General features: G+C 36.5%; 1 protein-coding gene across 7 annotated transcripts in view; it reads right to left on the bottom strand.

The window, feature by feature from the left end:
- TOPAZ1 (testis and ovary specific TOPAZ 1) overlaps nucleotides 1-19,526 on the bottom strand; it is a 61,400-nt gene that overhangs the window by 18,426 nt on the left and 23,448 nt on the right. For all 7 annotated transcript variants that reach the window (XM_086366297.1, XM_086366298.1, XM_086366299.1 and 4 more), the window contains 8 exons: nucleotides 18,124-18,266; nucleotides 16,520-16,605; nucleotides 15,663-15,788; nucleotides 13,128-13,191; nucleotides 7,124-7,275; nucleotides 6,826-6,918; nucleotides 3,939-4,054; nucleotides 539-605 (listed from right to left, as the gene is read on the bottom strand). In XM_086366297.1, coding sequence (XP_086222423.1) covers nucleotides 539-605; nucleotides 3,939-4,054; nucleotides 6,826-6,918; nucleotides 7,124-7,275; nucleotides 13,128-13,191; nucleotides 15,663-15,788; nucleotides 16,520-16,605; nucleotides 18,124-18,266 — 847 coding nt within the window. The remainder of the gene's footprint in view (nucleotides 1-538; nucleotides 606-3,938; nucleotides 4,055-6,825; nucleotides 6,919-7,123; nucleotides 7,276-13,127; nucleotides 13,192-15,662; nucleotides 15,789-16,519; nucleotides 16,606-18,123; nucleotides 18,267-19,526) is intronic.

Below are 19,526 nucleotides of genomic sequence, written 5' to 3'. Positions count from 1 at the left end.
TTCAATTAAAAAGTCAAGTCATCCTGAAAGTCCTCTATTTCTTATTCAGACTTTAAATGCTTGGAGAGCACACAGTGACCATGGCTTTGCCCTGTCAGGTCACATACTGTCCATTTAATATGATCACCCATGGATCATGATAAGAAAGCCAACTCACTCATGCACTGAAGGAGTCTACCTAGTTATAAGAATGAAAAGCCAAGCTATAGATTATTATAGACTAACATACGTTAATTTTAAACTGAACAACTATGTCTAGAATGATTTTTAGAATAGGTCAAACTCTAGAAATTATGTTTGCAGTTGAAAGCATTAACTTGTAAGAAATTAAACATCTTTTCCTTCTCTTCTCTGTGAAACAGCTGCATTTGTAAACCTTTTTCTAAAATTGGGTTACTATTCAAAGTTTCTTTGTTGTTACTGGTTTTCAGAGTTCCCAGCTATGTATTTAAAAGGTAAGCATCAATGGCAACTCACTCCAGTATTCCTGCCACCAACCCTCCCCCAAAAATAAATAAATAAAAGATAAGCATCGTACCTCTATTTCATTCAAGGCTGCCTCTAAGTCACATTTCCAGTTCTTTTTAAATTGCCTCATGTGTAACCTTTAACAACAGAAAAGGGTTAATTACGTTCACTCCCCCAAAGTCAATATTGCTCCTAATTCATTTGTTAACTTATACCTAAAAGACTGGAGAAAGAGAGAGTAATATGCTATAAAAATTCTTTAGTGCTGAATAAAATGGTAATTGCAGTTACCTTACTTAAACTATTTCCTCCTGAACCACAGGCAATGAGAAGGAAAACCAATTTCATATGAAACCGTACTTTCACTCAACTTGAAGACAGAGAATGTCAAAGCTTCAAAATAATTGTGAATACAAAGAGGAAAAAAAAAAAGCAAAACCAATCCTAGCACTTGCTCTCTGTGGCTCTCACTCCACCCTCACTGCTCCAGAAGGACATGAGGCAAGCAAACACTAACCACAACAAACCAAAGCAAGCAAACCAAAAGTATCTGTAGGGGAACCATAGCAGGAAACTAGGAGAAGGACCTAACAGTGACTAAAAATTACCATTACAAAGTCCACACCAAGCTTGAAAATGCTAAGTAAAAAACATGGGTAGATGAGAACATAAACGACACAGAAGGAATTTAGAACTGTGTGTGATCTGAACAAAGCAAATGTGAAATGCATAGATAGCTTCAGGGACAGGAAAAAAAAAAAAAGAAAGACGTACACTTTGGCAACTGGGAAGAGAAGAAGAAAAGGTGCAAAGAGCAGGGTGCCAATAAACTAGTAACGCTGTAGAAGAGCCAACTAGGGGGTCAATTTTGGTAATTAGTCCCAAGGTTTCATAAATTATTCCAGAGCATTAAAAAGGAAGGACAAGTTCCTAACTTTTATCCATTCATCTGCTGATGGTCACTTGGGTTGTTTCCGCTGTCTTGGCTATTATAAATGGTGTTGCTATGAACACTGTGGTGCACATATCTTTTCAAATTAGAGGTTTCATCTTTTCTGGATTAATGCCCAGGGATAGGACTGCTGATCATAGGGCAACTCTATTTTTGGCTTCTTAAGGAATCTCTACACTATACTCCACAGTGGCTGCAACAATTTCCATTCTCTCCAACAGCGTAGGCGGACACCCTGTTCTTCACGCCCTCTAGCATTTATTGTTTGTAGACTTTCTGATGATGGCCATCGTGACTGGTGTGAGGTGGTACCTCACTGCAGATTTGCATGTCTCTGATAATCAGCAATACCGGACATCTTTTCATGTGGGCCATCTATACGTCTTCTTTGGAGAAATGGCTAATTAGGTCTTCTGTCATTTATTGACTGGGTGGGTTTTTTTTTTTTGGTGTTTTTTTGGTATTGAGTTATATGATCTGTTTATATACTTTGGAAATTAAGCCCTTGTTGGATGCCTCATTCTACAAATATTTTCCCGCAGTCTGTAAGTTGTCTTTCATTTTGTTCATGGTTTCCTTTGTTGTACAAAAGTTTTTAAGTTTGATTAGGTCTCATTTGTTTATTTTTGTTTTTATTTCTTTTGCCTTGGAAGACTGGTCTAAGCAAATATTGCTACATTTTACGTCAGAAAATGTTTTGCCAATGTTTTCTTCAAAGATTTTTAGTGTCATGTCTTATATTTAGGTCTTTGAATCTTTTTGAGTTTATTTTTGTACATTTTGTGAGGTAATGTTCTAACTTCACTGATTTACATGAAGCTGTCCAACTTTCTCAACACCACTTGCTGAAGAGACTGTCTTTTCTCCATTGAATATTCTTGACTCCTTCACTGAAGATTCTTTTGTGATTCTATATAAATTTTAGGATTATTTGTTCTAGTTCTGTGAAAAGTGTCACGGTTAACTTGATTGGGAATGCATTAAATCTAGATTGCTTTGGGTAGTATGGCTATTTTAACAATATTAATTTTTCCAATCCAAGATTAGTAGTATTGTTTTAAATTGCAAAATATTGGGGACAACTTAAATACCCACACATTGACTGAATAACCGGAAGTACGTTCAAACAATGGAGTACTTTTGCCTTTATTAAAAAACAATAAATTTCTCTCCAAACTGATTTAGACTGATCTCCAGGATATACTGTTTGAGTGAAAAGAGCAAATTTGAAATTCATTATATGCTACACTGTGTATAACAAAGAAGTTGGTATAAGAAAATATATAAATATCTGCTCATTATAAGAGGATAACCCCCAAAACTGAAAGATTGGTTACCTCTAGTACGTAGGTGGAAAAGGGGTGAAGAGGAGGAGGAAACAGAAATGGTAGAGTAGGGATAAGGGGGAGCAACATTTCTCATCACATCTGTTTATACTGATGGTTACAACCAACAGTAGTATTTCACATACTTTCCCAAATCAAACAGACTACAATGTGGGATAACTGAAAATATACTACAAACAGTAATAAGTCAATCTAAATGCTCTATAAATGAATAATCACACTGAATGGGTATGGGGGAAAAAAGGGAACTGATAAAACGGCACTAGAGCAAATTCACAGGGCTCCTCAGGTAATTTTAATATTTTCACAACATCTGTCAGACACCATCAAACTACTATTAATTTGTTTGGATCTAACCTGTTAATAAATGCTACTGTTAATGTATTTCTTTTGGCCTCTGGATACTAGTGTGGAAACTTCTGTATTAGAGGATTATGAGAAATGAAATAAATGTGGAAGTGCCTCTGAAGGAACTTTCTGGGCTTTCTCAAGGAGTTTTCTGGTTGGCATCATTTGCACTTTATCAAATCTGCCTTTGTTAAAATGTTATGGTTCATTTAAACACCTAAAATTTGTATACTTTTCTCTATGTATGTGATACTTTAATACAATTTTTATCAAAGTCATGGCTTTCCTTTTTCTCAATACAGGTATGTTATGGTACTACCCTTGTAATTATTATAGGTTTTTTTTTTTTTTTTTTAAGGCCTTTTGAGGCTCATAAGCTAAACAGAGAAAGCAAATAAGTAAGAGAAAGAATGAAGGAGAGACCTTAAAATATTTTACCTAGTTAACATGACAAGAAGTGAGTGAAAGAGAAACAAGGATTAAAGTAATTTGAATACATGTAAGAGAAAGAAGGATTAAAGTAATTTGAATACATGTAAGAGAGTGCATTAAGTAGAATTAAGTAAGTTGTAAAACAGAGCAAGAGAGTCTTTACATTTGATCTGCCAGGTAGCGAGATGAAATCAGGTGATGAAAAAGATTTGGTGAGGCTGGCCAGGAGGGTTAGCTAGAGGCAGATGATGACAACGTGACCAGGCCATAGCCAAGAGGGGGAGAAGGACTTTTGGTGGGCATATGAAGAATGATAAGTACTTTGTCTTCAACCTTTTTAAGTCCCCATCAAAATACATATATTTTAGTCCTAATTATAGTGGTTTTCTTACCTGGATTTCATTTCCAGAACTGCAGTTATTTCTTGCTTGGAAGCCTGTACTTGGTATAAAAGCTTAACAATATAGTTAAAGTGTTCTGGGTCAAGTACCATCCCAGCTTCAACGAGCTGTGGAAGAGGGTAAACAGTAGTCATTCTTTTAAAAATGTGAAACCAATGTGTGTGGGAAAAACTAAGAGACTGATGGAAGAAGTGAAACATGGAGACAGAATTAAAATTCATTAAAAAATCTGAAGTATATTTTTCTTCAAATATTTGAGAACCACCATAAGACACCTTACATCAAGAATTTAAAGCAAAAATGAAAATAATACTTCTGAATTTAAACTTGAACATTAGTCCTTTTCTTCAAGTTATGTCAACTACTTTATCAATCGAACCTCTTGCTTGGTACTAATTCTGTCTTTTAGTAAGTATAGCACTGTCGTTATACTGTATACCTGATGATAAAATCCCTGAGACATATCAAGTTGAGGTTTTCTACAATGACTCTAGGTGATCAGTAATTTCTTCTTTAAAAAAAAAAAAATTATCTATCTTCAATTTTACTGAGCTATATCAATAACTGACATACAGCAACTGTATAAGTTTCAGGTATACAGCATAATGATTTGACTTACATATATCATGAAAAGATTACAATAATTTTAGTGAACATCTACCACCTCATATACACACAAAATAAAAGAAAAAGGAAAAAATTTTTCCTTGTGTTAAAAACTCTTAGGATTTACTCTCTTACCAACTTTCATATATAACATATAGCAGTGTTAATTATATTCATCATGTTAATTATATTCATCATAATACATAGGGATTCCCTGGTGGCTCAGTCAGTAAAGAATCTGCTTGCCATGCAGGAGACCCTGCTTTGATCCCTGGGTTGGGAAGTTCCCCTGGAGAAGGGAATGGCAACCCTCTCCAAAATTTGTGCCTTGAGAATTCCATGGACAGAGGAACCAAGTGGGCTAAAGTCCATGGGGTCACAAAGGGTCCGACACGACTGAGTGACACACACACAGTTCTTATTCCTCTTATAACTGGAAGTTTGTACCTTTTACCACCTTCATCCAATTTCCAATTTCCTTTATGCTTCTGGTGACCAGAAACCTTATTTCCTTTTTTGCAAGTTTGTTTTTTGAAGTATAATTAACCTATAACACGATGTTAGTTACTGGTGCACAACATGGTGATTTGACATTTCTATACATTACAAAATGATAACCATGATAAGTTTAGTTACCATCTGTCACCATACAAAGATATTACATTATTACTAACTATACCATGCCATACATTTCATCCCTGTTACTCAATTCTTATGTAACTGGACATTTGAGTAATTCCTGATTCAAAAAATTTCCAGGCAAGTAATTTTGTCAAGTTTTGTAATGTGAAACTAGAGGTATTCACTGAAATATTTGTTCATCTGCTAAAATGGTTCCAATGCTGCTTCCTAAAGAGAATAGGTGGGAAGTGGGGTGTTTTCCTGCTATAGGCCTACTCTGAAATGAAATGCTGAGTAGTACCAAATACTAAGAAATATTCAACAACAGTAAAAATTTTAATATACTTTAAAAAATGTAAAAAGAGATGTGGGTTCGATTCCTGTGTCTTCAGGATCCCCTGAAGCAGGAAATGGCCACCCTCTCCAGTATTCTTGCCTGGAGAATTCCATGGACAGAGGAGCCTGGTAGGCTACAGTCCATGGGGTCACGAAGAGTTGGACATGACTTAGTGACCACCATTTAGTAAACAATAACCACCACCATATTCTTATCCATCTACCATGTTTGGTAACAGTGTCCTATTTATACATTGATTTGTGTACTTATTTTTGTTATATATGACCTCAAATCTTTTTGAAAAAGAAAATTTTCTTCAATCATTCTTAAGAAGTAGAGATGATACAGTATACTAACGCACATATATGGAATTTAGAAAGATGGTAACAATAATCCGGTGTACGAGACAGCAAAAGAGACACTGATGTATAGAACAGTCTTATGGACTCTGTGGGAGAGGGAGAGGGTGGGAAGATTTGGGAGAATGGCAATGAAACATGTAAAATATCATGTAGGAAATGAGTTGCCAGTCCAGGTTCGATGCATGATGCTGGATGCTTGGGGCTGGTGCACTGGGGCGGCCCAGAGGGATGGTATGGGGAGGGAGGAGGGAGGAGGGTTCGGGATGGGGAACACATGTATACCTGTGGCGGATTCATTTTGATATTTGGCAAAACTAATACAATTATGTAAAGTTTAAAAATAAAATAAAATTGGAAGAATAAAAAAAAAAAAAAAAAGAAGTAGAGATGAGGATGGTTCATGAATTTGTAAGAAGTCACCTGGCATGCTTGCTGCTGCTGCTAAGTCACTTCAGTTGTGTCCGACTCTGTGCGACCCCACAGACAGCAGCCCACCAGGCTCCACCATCCCTGGGATTCTCCAGGCAAGAACACTGGAGTGGGTTGCCATTTCCTTCTCCAATGAATAAAAGTGAAAAGTGAAAGTGAAGTCGCTCAGTCTTGTCCAACTCTTCGTGACCCCATGGACTGCAGCCTACCAGGCTCCTCTGTCCATGGGATTTTCCAGGCAAGAGTACTGGAGTGGGTTGCCATTGCCTTCTCCAACCTGGCATGCTTAGAACTATTCAATTAAGGGCAAGGCCTGTTAGTCACTGGAGTCTGTTAATAAGTCCTACTTCAGGAGAAAAAGAACATTTCTGAAAATATAATTCTTTGGTATAAAAAATGTGAGTTAAAGGCAACTTAAGAGTAAGCAGAAATCAAAAAAAAAAAAAAAAAGAGTAAGCAGAAATCACTATTTTCTTGGTTATTCACTATTAGAAAATAAAATGGATAAAACAAAAAATCATACCTTGCAAAAGATATTAATTAAAGCAGGTACAGCATTCCTTAATTTCATAGTTGCCACATACTCAAATATTTTTAGTAATATTTTCAGAGCAGGCTGGATAAAACAAAAATATTACACTCATTTTCATGTCTTACTTCAGTATACTTTAAGTTTCTCAAATTTGTTTATGCTGAAAAACACAAGTGTTCTCTAGGAAGTATTTAACAAATAGAAATTTAACTGCTAAATTATACATATAAGAAATGTATCAGAGAAATTAACTTAAAATATTAGAAAAATGTATTTTCAGGTTACTTACCAGCATCTTAATCATTATGCAGAGGTTCATGACCTGAAATACTTCTTTCAATAAACAGTGTTTGAGTAAAGAACTTAGAAGGTCATTTAATACTTGTAAATCAAAGTGTATACCTGGAAGAAACTTTCTGTAGTACTCCATAAACATGTTTGCTGAAAATGATGAAATACATAATAAAGTCATTTGCTGCTTTTAAGATTCATCTTTCCTAAATTAGACAATTTTTCTATATTTAAAGATCAAGTAGCATTAACTCAATTTCTTAAAAGATACACTTCCAGTATCAGAAATATTTGATGAAAATACATTAAAGCAAAAGTTAAATGGCAACAACATGTCAACCAGGATGTTAGGTACTAGATTGGGATCTAACTCATGTGCTATCCACAAAAAATAGGACCAAACTGCCTCATACATCATGGTTTCAATATGAACTCTGAGGGAGCCACACTCTCAGGGGGACTTCAGGTAGTGGCCTGTTTAAGAGTGGAAGCAGACTATTTTGACATATACCCCTTCTTTCTGTTTTAACCCCATCAACATGTTGACCCTGGGGATATTTTTAGTCTAGTTTATGAGCATTCTCCTAAAAATTATAACACTGATTGACTTCCACTGAAAAAGTGTTTCTTTACAATTTATTTTTAAGAAATTATTTATTTTGGCTGTGCTGGGGCTGGGTCTTTGTTGCTGCATAGGCTTTTCTCTAGTTATGGCAAGTGGAGGTTACTGTCCAGTTGTGGTGTGTGGGCTTCTCATTGCAGTGGCTTCTCTTATTGTGGAGCATGGGCTCTAGGTACCGAGGTTCAGTAGTTGTGGCACATGGGCTCAGAAGTTGCAGTTCTTGGGCTCAAGAGCAGACTCAACAGTTCGGCTCATGCACTTAGCTACTCTGCGGCGTGTGGGATCTTCCCAGACCACAGATCCAACCTGTGTCTCCTGCATTGGCAAGTGGATTCTTTACCACTGGGCCATCAGGGAAGCTCTGAAAAGTCATTCTTAATGGACTCTTGCATTGCCTCATATTTTAGCTACTGTGAATAATGCTGCTATAAATATGGGTGTGCTATAAATATCTTTCAAGACCCTGCTGTCAATTCTTTTGTGTATATACCAGGAGAAGAATTGCTGGATCATATGGTAATTCTATTTTTAATTTTTTGGGCAACTGTCATACTGTTTTTCTACAGTACTGTACAATTTTACATTCCTTCCCGTAGTGCGTGAGGGTTTTAATTTCTCCACATCCTAACACTTTTTTCTTTTTTTGATAGCAGTCATTCTAATGGGTGTGAGGTGGTATCTCAATGTACTTTTGATAAGCATTTCCATTAGGTCTGGTGATGTTGAGCATCATTTTACATGCTTATTGGCCATTTGTGTTTCTTCTTTGGAGAAATGTCTCTTCAAATACTTTGTCTATTTTTGAATCAGGTTTTGTTGTTGAGTTTTAAGGGTTCTGTATATATTCTGGATACTAATCCCTTATCAGATATATGATTTACAAATATTTTCTCCCATTCTGTGGGCTGCTGTTTCATCTTGCTGATACTGTCTTTTAACGCACAAAATTTTCAAATTTTCATGAAGTTCAATTTATCTATTTTTTCTTTGTTGCCTCTGTCTTTGGTGTCATATCCAAGAAATCACTGCCAAATCCAATGATGTGATGTTTTTGTCCTCATGCTTTCTTCTCAGAGTTTTATTGTTGTAGGTCTTACATTAAGGTCTTCAACCCATTTGAACTAACTTTTGTTAGTCTCCCAATCTATGACATGGGTGGTTGTTGTTCGGTTGCTTAGTCGTGTCTGACTCTTTGTGAACCCATGGATGCTTCCCTGTCCTTCACTTCTTCCTGGAGTTTGCTCAAACTCATGTCCACTGAATTGGTGATGCCATCCAACAATCTCATCTTGTGTCATCCCCTCTGTTCCTGCCTTCTATTTTTCCCAGCATCAGGGTCTTTTCCAATGAGCTGGCTCTTCTCATCAGGTGGCAAAAGCACTGGACTTTTAGCTTCAGCATCAGTCCTTTCAATGAATATTCCAGTTTGATTTCCTTTAGGACTGACTGGTCTGATCTCCTTGCAGTCCAATGGACTCTCAAGAGTCTTCTGCAACACCACAGTTCAAAAGCATCAATTCTTTGACATTCAGCCTTCTTTATGGTCCAACTCTCACATATATACATGACTACTGGAAAAACCATAGCTTTGACTATACAGACCTTTGCTGGCAAAGTAATGTTTCTGCTTTTCAATATGCCATCTAGGTTTTGTCATAGTTTTTCTTCCAAGGAGCAAGTGTCTTTTAATTTCATGGCTGCAGTCAACCATCTGCAGTGATTTTGGAACCCAAGAAAATAGAGTCTGTCAGTGTTTCCACAGTTTCCCCATCTATATGCCATAAAGTGATGGGACTGGATGCCATGATCTTAGTAATGACATTTTAATATTACGGAGTCTTCCAATCTGTGAACATGGGAGGTGTGTCTTTAATTTCTCTTTCAGCAATGTTGTGTAGATTCCATTGTACAAGTCTTTCACTTTCTTCGTTAAATTAGTTTTTAAGTATTTTATTCTTTCAAGTTATTGTAAATGCAATTGTTTTTGTAATTCCCTTTTCAGGGTGCTCAATTTCAGTATATAGAAATGCAAATGATTTTTGCATGTTGACTTGGTCACTTATTAACCCTAACAGCTTTTCTCCCCTCAGAATCTTAAGTATTTTCTACATATAAGGTCATATCATCTGCACACAGGCCACTGACTTCTTCCTTTCTGAAATGGATGCCTTGTCTAATTGCTCTGGCGAGAACTTCCATCTCTGTGTTGAACTGAAGTGGTGAAAGCAGGCATCCTTGCCTTGTTCCTAATCTTAGGGGAAAAGCTTCCAGTTTTTTGCCACCGAGTATGGTAAAGTAATGATCAAAATTCTCCAAGCCAGGCTTTAGCAATACGTGAACTGTGAACTTCCAGATGTTCAAGCTGGTTTTAGAAAAGGCAGAGGAATCAGAGATCAAATTGCCAACGTCTGCTGGGTCATGGAAAAAGCAAGAGAGTTCCAGAAAAACATCTATTTCTGCTTTATTGACTATGCCAAAGCCTTTGACTGTGTGGATCACAATAAACTGGAAAATTCTGAAAGAGATGGGAATACCAGACCACCTGACCTGCCTCTTGAGAAACCTATATGCAGGTCAGGAAACAACAGTTAGAAATGGACATGGAACAACAGACTGGTTCCAAATAGGAAAAGGAGTACGTCAAGGCTGTATATTGTCACCCTGCTTATTTAACTTCTATGCAGAGTACATCATGAGAAATGCTGGGCTGGAAGAAGCACAAGCTGGAATCAAGATTGCCGGGAGACATATCAATAACCTCAGATATGCAGATGGCACCACCCTTATGGCAGAAAGTGAAGAGAAACTAAAAAGCCTCTTGATGAAAGTGAAAGAGGAGAGTGAAAAGGTTGGCTTAAAGCTCAACATTCAGAAAAGAAGATCATGGCATCTGGTCCCACCACTTCACGGGAAATAGATGGGGGAACAGTGGAAACAGTGTCAGACTTTATTTTTCTGGGCTCCAAAATCACTGCAGATGGTGAGTGCAGCCATGAAATTAAAGGACGCTTACTCCTTGGAAGGAAAGTTATGACCAACCTAGATAGTATATTGAAAAGCAGAGACATTACTTTGCCAACAAATAAATGTCCATCTAGTCAAGGCTATGGTTTTTCCAGTGGTCGTGTATGGATGTGTGAGAGTTGGACTGTGAAGAAAGCTGAGCACTGAAGAATTGATGCCTTTGAACTGTAGTGTTGGAGAAGACTCTTGAGAGTCCCTTGGACTGCAAGGAGATCCAACCAGTCCATTCTAAAGGAGATCAGTCCTGGGTGTTCATTGGAAGGACTGATGCTGAAGCTGAAACTCCAATACTTTGGCCACCTCATGCGAAGAGTTGACTCATTGGAAAAGACTCTGATGCTGGGAGGGATTGGGGGCAGGAGGAGAAGGGGACAACAGAGGATGAGATGGCTGGATGGTATCACCGACTCGATGGACATGAGTTTGAGTAAACTCCAGGAGTTGGTGATGGACAGGGAGGCCTGGCGTGCTGCAATTCATGGGGTTGCAAAGAGTCGGATACGACTGAGTGACTGAACTGAAATGAACTGACTGATGGTGTTTACTGTGAGGTTTTTCAGATGTGGCTTTTTAAATGTTGAGGTAGTTTCCTTTTATTCCTAGTCTCTTGAGTATTTTTTTTTTTTTAATCAATGAAAGGGTACTGAATTTTGTCAAATGCTTTTGCTGCATCAACTAAGATGATCATGTATTTTTTCCCATTCATTCTGTTCATGTGGTTACTTGGACTGATTTTTGTATGTTAAACTACACTGTACTCTAAGAACAAATTCCACTTGGTCATGGTCTATGATCCTTCCAATTCAGGTTGCTAGTTTTTGTTGAGGAATTTTATATCAATGTGTTCCCTCCTCTTCAATTTCTTGGAAAAGACTGAGAATTGATATTAGTTCTTTAAATGTTTGGTACAACTCAACAGTGAAGAGTTCCTTCTGGTATAGCCAAGCAGCAGCAGTTTTACACAATGGTTTTAATCAGACAACTTCTGGAAACAGGATTTTATGTGGAAATTCAAATATCAAATAGATAAAAATGAACCTATGGTTAAATAGGGTAATGGGGAGTCCCACCTTCTCAGTACTTCCCCCTTGTGAACTTGTCAACTTGACAAATATTAAAGCTTGGTCCCTTCCTTTTGGGACTCACAATATAGTAGGGGGAGATGGGAGCAGAGAATGGGATGAGGCTGTGGAGTCAGATAAGGGTGTAATGGAGGAGATAATCCTATTTTCTATGACTAGGCTTTGAAAGATGAATAGGTCTTTGCTATGGGGAAGTGGGATAAAAGAAAGGCATCCTAGGTAGAAGAGCAGCGACTTTTCTATTATAGCAGAGCTTGGCCTGTTTACCATCTGAGCCACTAGGGAAGCTTCCCTGATAGCTCAGTTGGTAAAGAATCTGTCTGCAATGTAGGAGACCCTGGTTCGATTCCTAGGTAGGGAAGATCCACTGGAGAAGGGATAAACTACCTCCTCCAGTATTTTTGGCCTTACCTTGTGGCTCAGCTGGTAAAGAATCCACCTGCAATGTGGAAGACCTGGGTTCGATCCCTGGGTTGGGAAAATCCCCTGGAGAAGGGAAAGGCTACCCACTCCAGTATTCTGTCCTGGAGAAATTCCATGGACTGTACAGTCCATGGGGTCACAAAGACAGACACGACTGAGCAACTTTCATTTTGGCCTGTTTACGGAACTGCACAGAATGATTGATGTGCATTATCAATAAGCTGCTGCTGTGGCTGCTAAGTTGCTTCAGTCATGTCCGACTCTATGCAACCCCATAGACAGCAGCCCACCAGGCTTCTCTGTCCCTGGGATTCTCCAGGCAAGAATACTGGAGTGGGTTGCCATTTCCTTCTCCAATGCATGCATGCATGCTAAGTTGCTTCAGTCATGTCCGACTCTGTGCGACCCTATGAACAGCAGCCCACCAGGCTCTCTGTCCACAGGATTCTCTAGGCAAGAATACTGGAGTGGGTTGCCATTTCCTTCTCCTCAGCTTACAAGGGACATGTGTAAAAGGATGAAGATGTAGGGAAGATCCAGTTTCTGACAGATCCCTTCAGAAAGATTTTAAGCTAATTAACGACATCCTTTTTTCTGTCTTACACCTGTAAATAAAATTTATACATCATGAAAATATTAGTATGTAAGTGAATTACAATGTTACATGGATTAAAATTAACCAAAATGCCACACTTATTATTAATCCTTTCTAAGACCAACAGAACTAATCTAAGACACTCAGTTTTCATACTCAAAAGTATTGAATTTACTTTTAAACCATGAGGACAAAAGCACATTGTTTGAAACACTTGCATTAATGATTTTATAGTAATCATTCTATTATCTCATACCTGCACGTTGTAGCAAACACAGCTCATTGATACTTATATATTTCTTAAACACATCCATACAAACCTGTAAAAGTCATGAAAAATGTAAAATTACCTTTTCATATTTCACAAGAACTATACAAATTTCAGTACTATCTTTTTGCTTATTCTATTTTTTTTTAAAGTCAATTTAAGGCAATGGAATAAAGAAGCTGATGTTAGGTTAACTAAGATGGGAAATGCATACTGAATTTGTTACAAAACCCTTATTCAGAGAAGCTGTTCAGAGAAAGAGTCAAGGAAACAAAGTCAAGATTAGAAATCAACTGGAGAAGGGAGGGATTCTTTTACTGGTATAAGGAAAAACACATTGACCAATGATTAGAAAATAGATCCTATAAAGAGACTCACTCATACACAATTAGCAGATTTATGACACAGTGATACTGTAACACAGTGGGGGAAAGGATGGTGTTTGGTTAACTGGAGATCCACATGGGAAAAAATATGTATCTAGACCTTCTTCTCACATCCTAAACAAAAATTAATTCTAGATAGCTTAGATTTCTAAATGTGAAAGATAAGACAACAAATTTTTTAAAGGAAAAACACAGAAGACCATCTTCATGATCATGTTGTTGTTTATTTGTTAAGTTGTGTCTGACTCTTTTGTGACCCCATGAACTGTAGCCTTTCAGGCTTGTGTCCACTGGATTTCCCAAGCAAGAATACTGGAGTGGGTTACCATTTCCTTTTCTTCCCAACCCAGGGACAGAACCTGGGTCTCCTGCATTGCAGGCAGATTCTTCACTACTGAGCCACCAGGGAAGCCCCTTCACGATCTAGAAAATTTTTTTTCAGTAATGTGTAAAAAGTCTTGAGTTTGAGCAAGCTCCGGGAGTTGGTGATGGATGGGGAAGTCTAGTGTGCTGTGGTCCATGGGGTCACAAAGAATCAGACATGACTGAGTGACTGAACTGAACTGATGTAAAAAGTCAACACCATAAAAGGAAAAAAAATAAAAATAAAAAGGTAAGATTGGACTATATAAAGATTAATAATTTTATCTACCAAAAGACATGTCTAAAAGGGTAAAAAGGCTTGTTGGTGGGAATGTAAATTGGTACAATCATTATGGAGAAAAATATGGAGGTTCCTTAAAAAACTAAACCCAGAACTACCAGATGCTCCAGCAACCCACTCCTGGGCATATATCTAGAGAAAACTATCACTCTAAAAGATACATGGATCCCAACATTCACTGCAGCTTTATTTACAATAGCTAAGACATGGAAACAACCTAAATGTCCACTGATAGAGGACTGGATAAAGAAGATGTGGTACATATATATAATGGAATATTATGCAGCCATAAAAAGGATGAAATAATGCCATCTACAGGAGGATGCATGCACTAGAGATAATGATCATACTAAGTGAAGTAATTCAGACACAGAATGACAAATATATCGCTTGTATGTGGAATCTGAAAAAATGGTACAAGTGAATTTATTTACAAAAATTCACAAAACAGGAAGGGGAGAAGACTGGGATTGACATATATTCACTAACTAACAAGGACCTCCTGTATAGCACAGGGAACTCTACTCAGTACTCTGTAATGACCTATATGTGAATAGAATCTAAAAAAGAGTGGTTATAAATATATATTACTGATTTACTTTGCTGTACACCTGAAACTAACATAATATTGCAAATCAACTATATTCCAATAAAAATTTAAAAACTAAAAAATAAAAGTATGAAAAGGCAACTTGCAAAGTAGAAAAAATTATTTGCAATACACATATTCAACAAAGGGTTTGTATTCAGAATATAAAAAGAATTCTTGAGATGGATAAGAAAAAGACATCCTCTAGAATACAGATGAAATATTTAGATACTTACAGGAAGGGAATATTCAAATACCCAACAAACATTCTGAAAAATGCTCAATTTCATCACTCATGTGGGAAAGCATCACTGCCCACCCACTAGAATGGCTTAATATGGCTGATAACACCAAGAGCTGGTGAAAATGTAAAGCACCCAGAACTCTCAGACCAAATTAAAAATGTAATTTGTTAAACCACTTTGGAAATTTATCTGGCAGTATCTAACTAAAGTTGAACATATGCAAACTCTTTGACACAATAATTCCAGTTTCAAGTATAACCCATAAGAATAGCTATATATGTTCACCAAAAGACATGCACAACACTGATGGCATTACTACTGTATTTACCAAATTTAGAAGCCATCCATCAAAGTAGTATTTATCAACAATATAAATTTTTCTATACTCTACAATGGTATAGTCAACATTATACAGTAATGAGAAAGAAACATCTACAATTAAGTAAAAAAATACAGATGACTCTCAAGCATGTTGAACAAAAGCTAGAAACAAAAGCATACAGAATGTATGATTCCATTTACATAAAGCTCAAAATCAGGCAAAACTCTTATATTAGGATTTGATGCAAATCTGAATTAAAACCATATGACTGAAACGGTTATCAAAACAATCTCTACTTCAGACGTAACACATTTTACCTTTTCATCCCCTTGCTCAGGCACGTGACCAAACTTGCACTGTGATCGCTCACAGCCACGTAACGTATTAAAATGAAATTTGCAATATCTGTGGGGTATCATCAACCCTAGTGGCTTCTGGAACACCTAGAAAATTAGGCAAATTCCCTTTCTGTGTTAATTGTGAAACACTTACTGCAATCAAGTGAGAAAGCATTTGAAACAATCAGAAATAATATATGTCCAAAAAAAGTATCAAGATAAATTGTTTGCTAATTTGATTAAAAAATAATTCCAAACAATTTATATTTTAAAAAATTATGATACAATCAATTTTAAGTTATTTGTCTGAATTTCTGCAATTTCATTTAGTGTAAAACTTATAGTCCACCAGTTACTACGGTTTCACTATACATGGCTTTAAATGTTTATACTTTCCCTCCTTGTCATGTGCCTGCCCTTTTTAGTTTTATAAAAAGTTACTTCTACTTTTATATATGCTTATTTCAGATGCATTTGTTAGAACTGAAAATTTCCTTAGCTTTTCTAATTAACAGAAAAAAGGTAATGAGTGAAAGTTATTTACAACAAGCTTTTCCTATCAACTGCTTTTTATTAATAGCTTTCTCCTTCACCATAGAAAACTATTCATTCTATTATTTTCTGTTTTGGATATCCCATCCCTCCCCCGCTCCCCCAGTCTTAAACGTCTTATATTGTTTGTGAACATTCTCTAAATTGCTACTCATTTTCTGTTCCTTTTCACTAAAATCAACAAAATGTCCAGAACTGCTTAAATGATAATAAGGAAATATAACCAGAAAGCCCCAAAGTATATGCTTATAAGATTATCATTATTTTTTAAGTAACGTACTTACCCCTACATTTTTTTCCCTCTTAAATATTTCACAAATTTCAGGATTCTGCAGCTTTAGGACAGAATGTTTCCCTGGTAATCTGAAATCTAGAAATGATTAAGAATGACATTACATTCCAATATGTTATAACTTATGCCTTTCATAAAGTGAAATAGACTACTACTATATGTTTTAATATTTCACTTTGGACTTCTTTTGTTCAATTCACAGGCTGTTGCCAGTGGTATAGTTCTGTGAAATATACAATAATTTACACCTTAGGTGTTCCTTAAGGATGTCTAGATCTGAATTTAACATTTTAAATTCATTATAAGCTAAAGATACTTTCTTAAAAGCCTCACATAGCAGCATTGAGTACTATATTCAAGTGATCGTTAAGTTAAACACATAATAAACTTTTTGTAGGGATGAAAACTACCGATAAACCTAGGTGTTATGGACTAAATTGTGTCTCTTCCAATTCATATGTTGAAGCCTTAACCTCCAATGTGCCTTTGTGGAAGTAATTAAAATTAAATGGGGTTATAAAAATGAGGCTGTGATCTGACAGAATCAGTGTCCTTACAGAGACATCAAGAGTGAGCATTCCTTCTCTCTTTCCAAGCACATGCACCAAGGAAAGGCCGTGTAAGGACTTGGTGAAAAGGCTGCCGTCTGTAAGCCAGGAAGAGAGCCAGAAACTGAACCCTACCAGAAACTTGATCTTGGACTTCTAGCCTCCAGAACTGTGTGAAATGAGTATCTGTTGTTTAAGCCACCCAGTCTGTGGAATTTTGTTACGCCAGCCCAGGCTGACTACTATACCAGGCATCATTATTCCTTAATGTTAGTCTTTTAAAATGAGAATTATGACATTTAGAAATTATTTTTTCTAAAGATAACATAGAAATGTTTTTTATCTTAAGTCATCTCAATTTTTACTTTGGCTGCATCCAGATATAATTTGAGACAAGTTGAAGTTTTTGCTGCATAGCTTTGCAGTACGTTTTACTGTGACACCTGTAAAGCTTTTAAAAACATGTGATAATCATGGGCTTGCTTCTACAGGACACAAAAGCAGGCAGCATGAGGGCAGAGATGGGAGGTATGGAAGAGTTAGGTGTGAACTACATACACAAGAGGATTTGTTTCTAAATTAATTCTTCAACCTAGCTTATTTTGTTCACATACATCACTATGAATTATTAAAAATGACACAAAGTATAAAGTACATTCTTAATTTCTAAAACACTCAACTAAATTATGAATATTTTAGGTATAAACTGTAATCTACCTGTACTGCCACTATTGTGTAAATACAGATAACCCAGAAGTTGTTTAATCAAAAGTACTAACTAAAGGTACACAAATCTTCTAATCTTAACACATCCTATGCTTGTTTCCACTTTCTTTTTATGGCCCCACCCTGCAGCTTGCAGGATCTTACTTCCCTGATCAGGGATCAAACCTGTGCCCCCTGCAGTGGAAGCACAGAGTCCTAACCACTGAACCATTAGGGAGTTTCCTCAATTATTTTCCTTAACTTTTTTGTTTTGGGTGGAAAAATCTCCTGTATCATTTCTATATTGTCAAAAGTCAATAGAATTTTATTAAGAAAATTGTACCATTCATCCGTGGATTCAGTAATGTATCTTCCTGATGAGCATTAAGATTCAAAGGCGGCAATGGCACTGGTAAGCACAGAGGTTTGGAGACCAGTGCTGCTAAATGACATTCACCAACCATAATCTCTGTATTTTTAGAATCGCTGTTGTGTGAGCAGAAAAACCAAAATCAGAATTTAAATTTATTCTAAAAACATTAAAGTAATGAGAATCAAATAAGTAGAAACACATTCCAATGATATATATGTTCTACATACTATGCTATATACTACTATTATATACTATGATTCTTCAGTAGTTTCAATAGGTTGTTCCTGCCTTAATCAGAAAACCAATACTTTTTAAATGGCTAGGGTATGGGGAGAAGTGGGGTGGTGGGGTTGAAACTACAGCAAAACATTTTTGATCACGCTAGCCAAAAGGTTAGAGGAAGAACTAGATCAATGTCCAGATCCAGAAAAGACCATTCAATGATTCTAGTGACAGTGCAATGAAACAAATGAATTAAAAGTTATTCTTCAGGACAAGTATATATAATAAATTCATACATGTACTTGAGATCTTCCTTTTAGAAGAAGGCATAAGAAATATATAGTTTGAGGCTTCTGATTTAAACAGCTTTGATTATATTCTAATTAGTGAGATCCTATATAACCAGTTAAAGAAACCACTCTAATCTTGAGGTCACTTACCTAGAAAAATAAGTAACTTAAGCAGGCGGAAGGGTACAAAGTACCTCAGAGCTAACAGATATAAATGAATTTACTTTCTCAGAGAAAGACTCATGTCCTTATTCAGATACTAAAACATTTTACTTTAAATACAATTCTAATAAGCCATAGGTGAGTAAAAATAATAAGAGGGGACAATGCTTATAACAGTTGAAACCTAGTGGCATTGATGGAGTTTAATCATTTCACACAAAATAAAAATTTCTGCTTCTCTCCCCAACTAGGGATATCCCTGAGATATGCCATCATCATAACTCTCCTCCAAATAAAACAAAATAAACCAGGTAACATAAAACAAAGAGATATGAATTATGGAATTTTATAGATGGAAAAGATTTTCTAGTAAACTTCTTTTATTCTGATTAGATGATGAAATCCAGGGTAAGGTGGTCACTTGCCCAATATCACACGCCTGGTCATTATGGCAGAGCCAAGGTGATGACAAAATTCTGCAGGTTGCAACTATTTAGCTTGTAAACATAGTGTTTTCTTATAGGAAAAAAAGTTGACCTTGTCACATTTTCTTTTTAAGATCTTCAAGCGGTAATGAATCATACTGTGCCAATCTAATTCTTACCTAGGCTTTTCTTTAACATAAAGATTCTCAGACTTGAGCATGTATCAGGGTTAGCTGGTGATCTTGCTGAAACACAGATTGATGGGCCCTATTTC

This window comes from Bos grunniens, chromosome 22 (genome assembly GCF_055505025.1).
Source record: "Bos grunniens cultivar Pamir isolate PY7600 chromosome 22, Bosgru_T2T1.0, whole genome shotgun sequence".
Classification (NCBI taxonomy): domain Eukaryota; kingdom Metazoa; phylum Chordata; class Mammalia; order Artiodactyla; family Bovidae; genus Bos; species Bos grunniens.
Note: the sequence above shows the minus strand (reverse complement) of the source record. Positions and strands in the feature narration are given on the sequence as shown.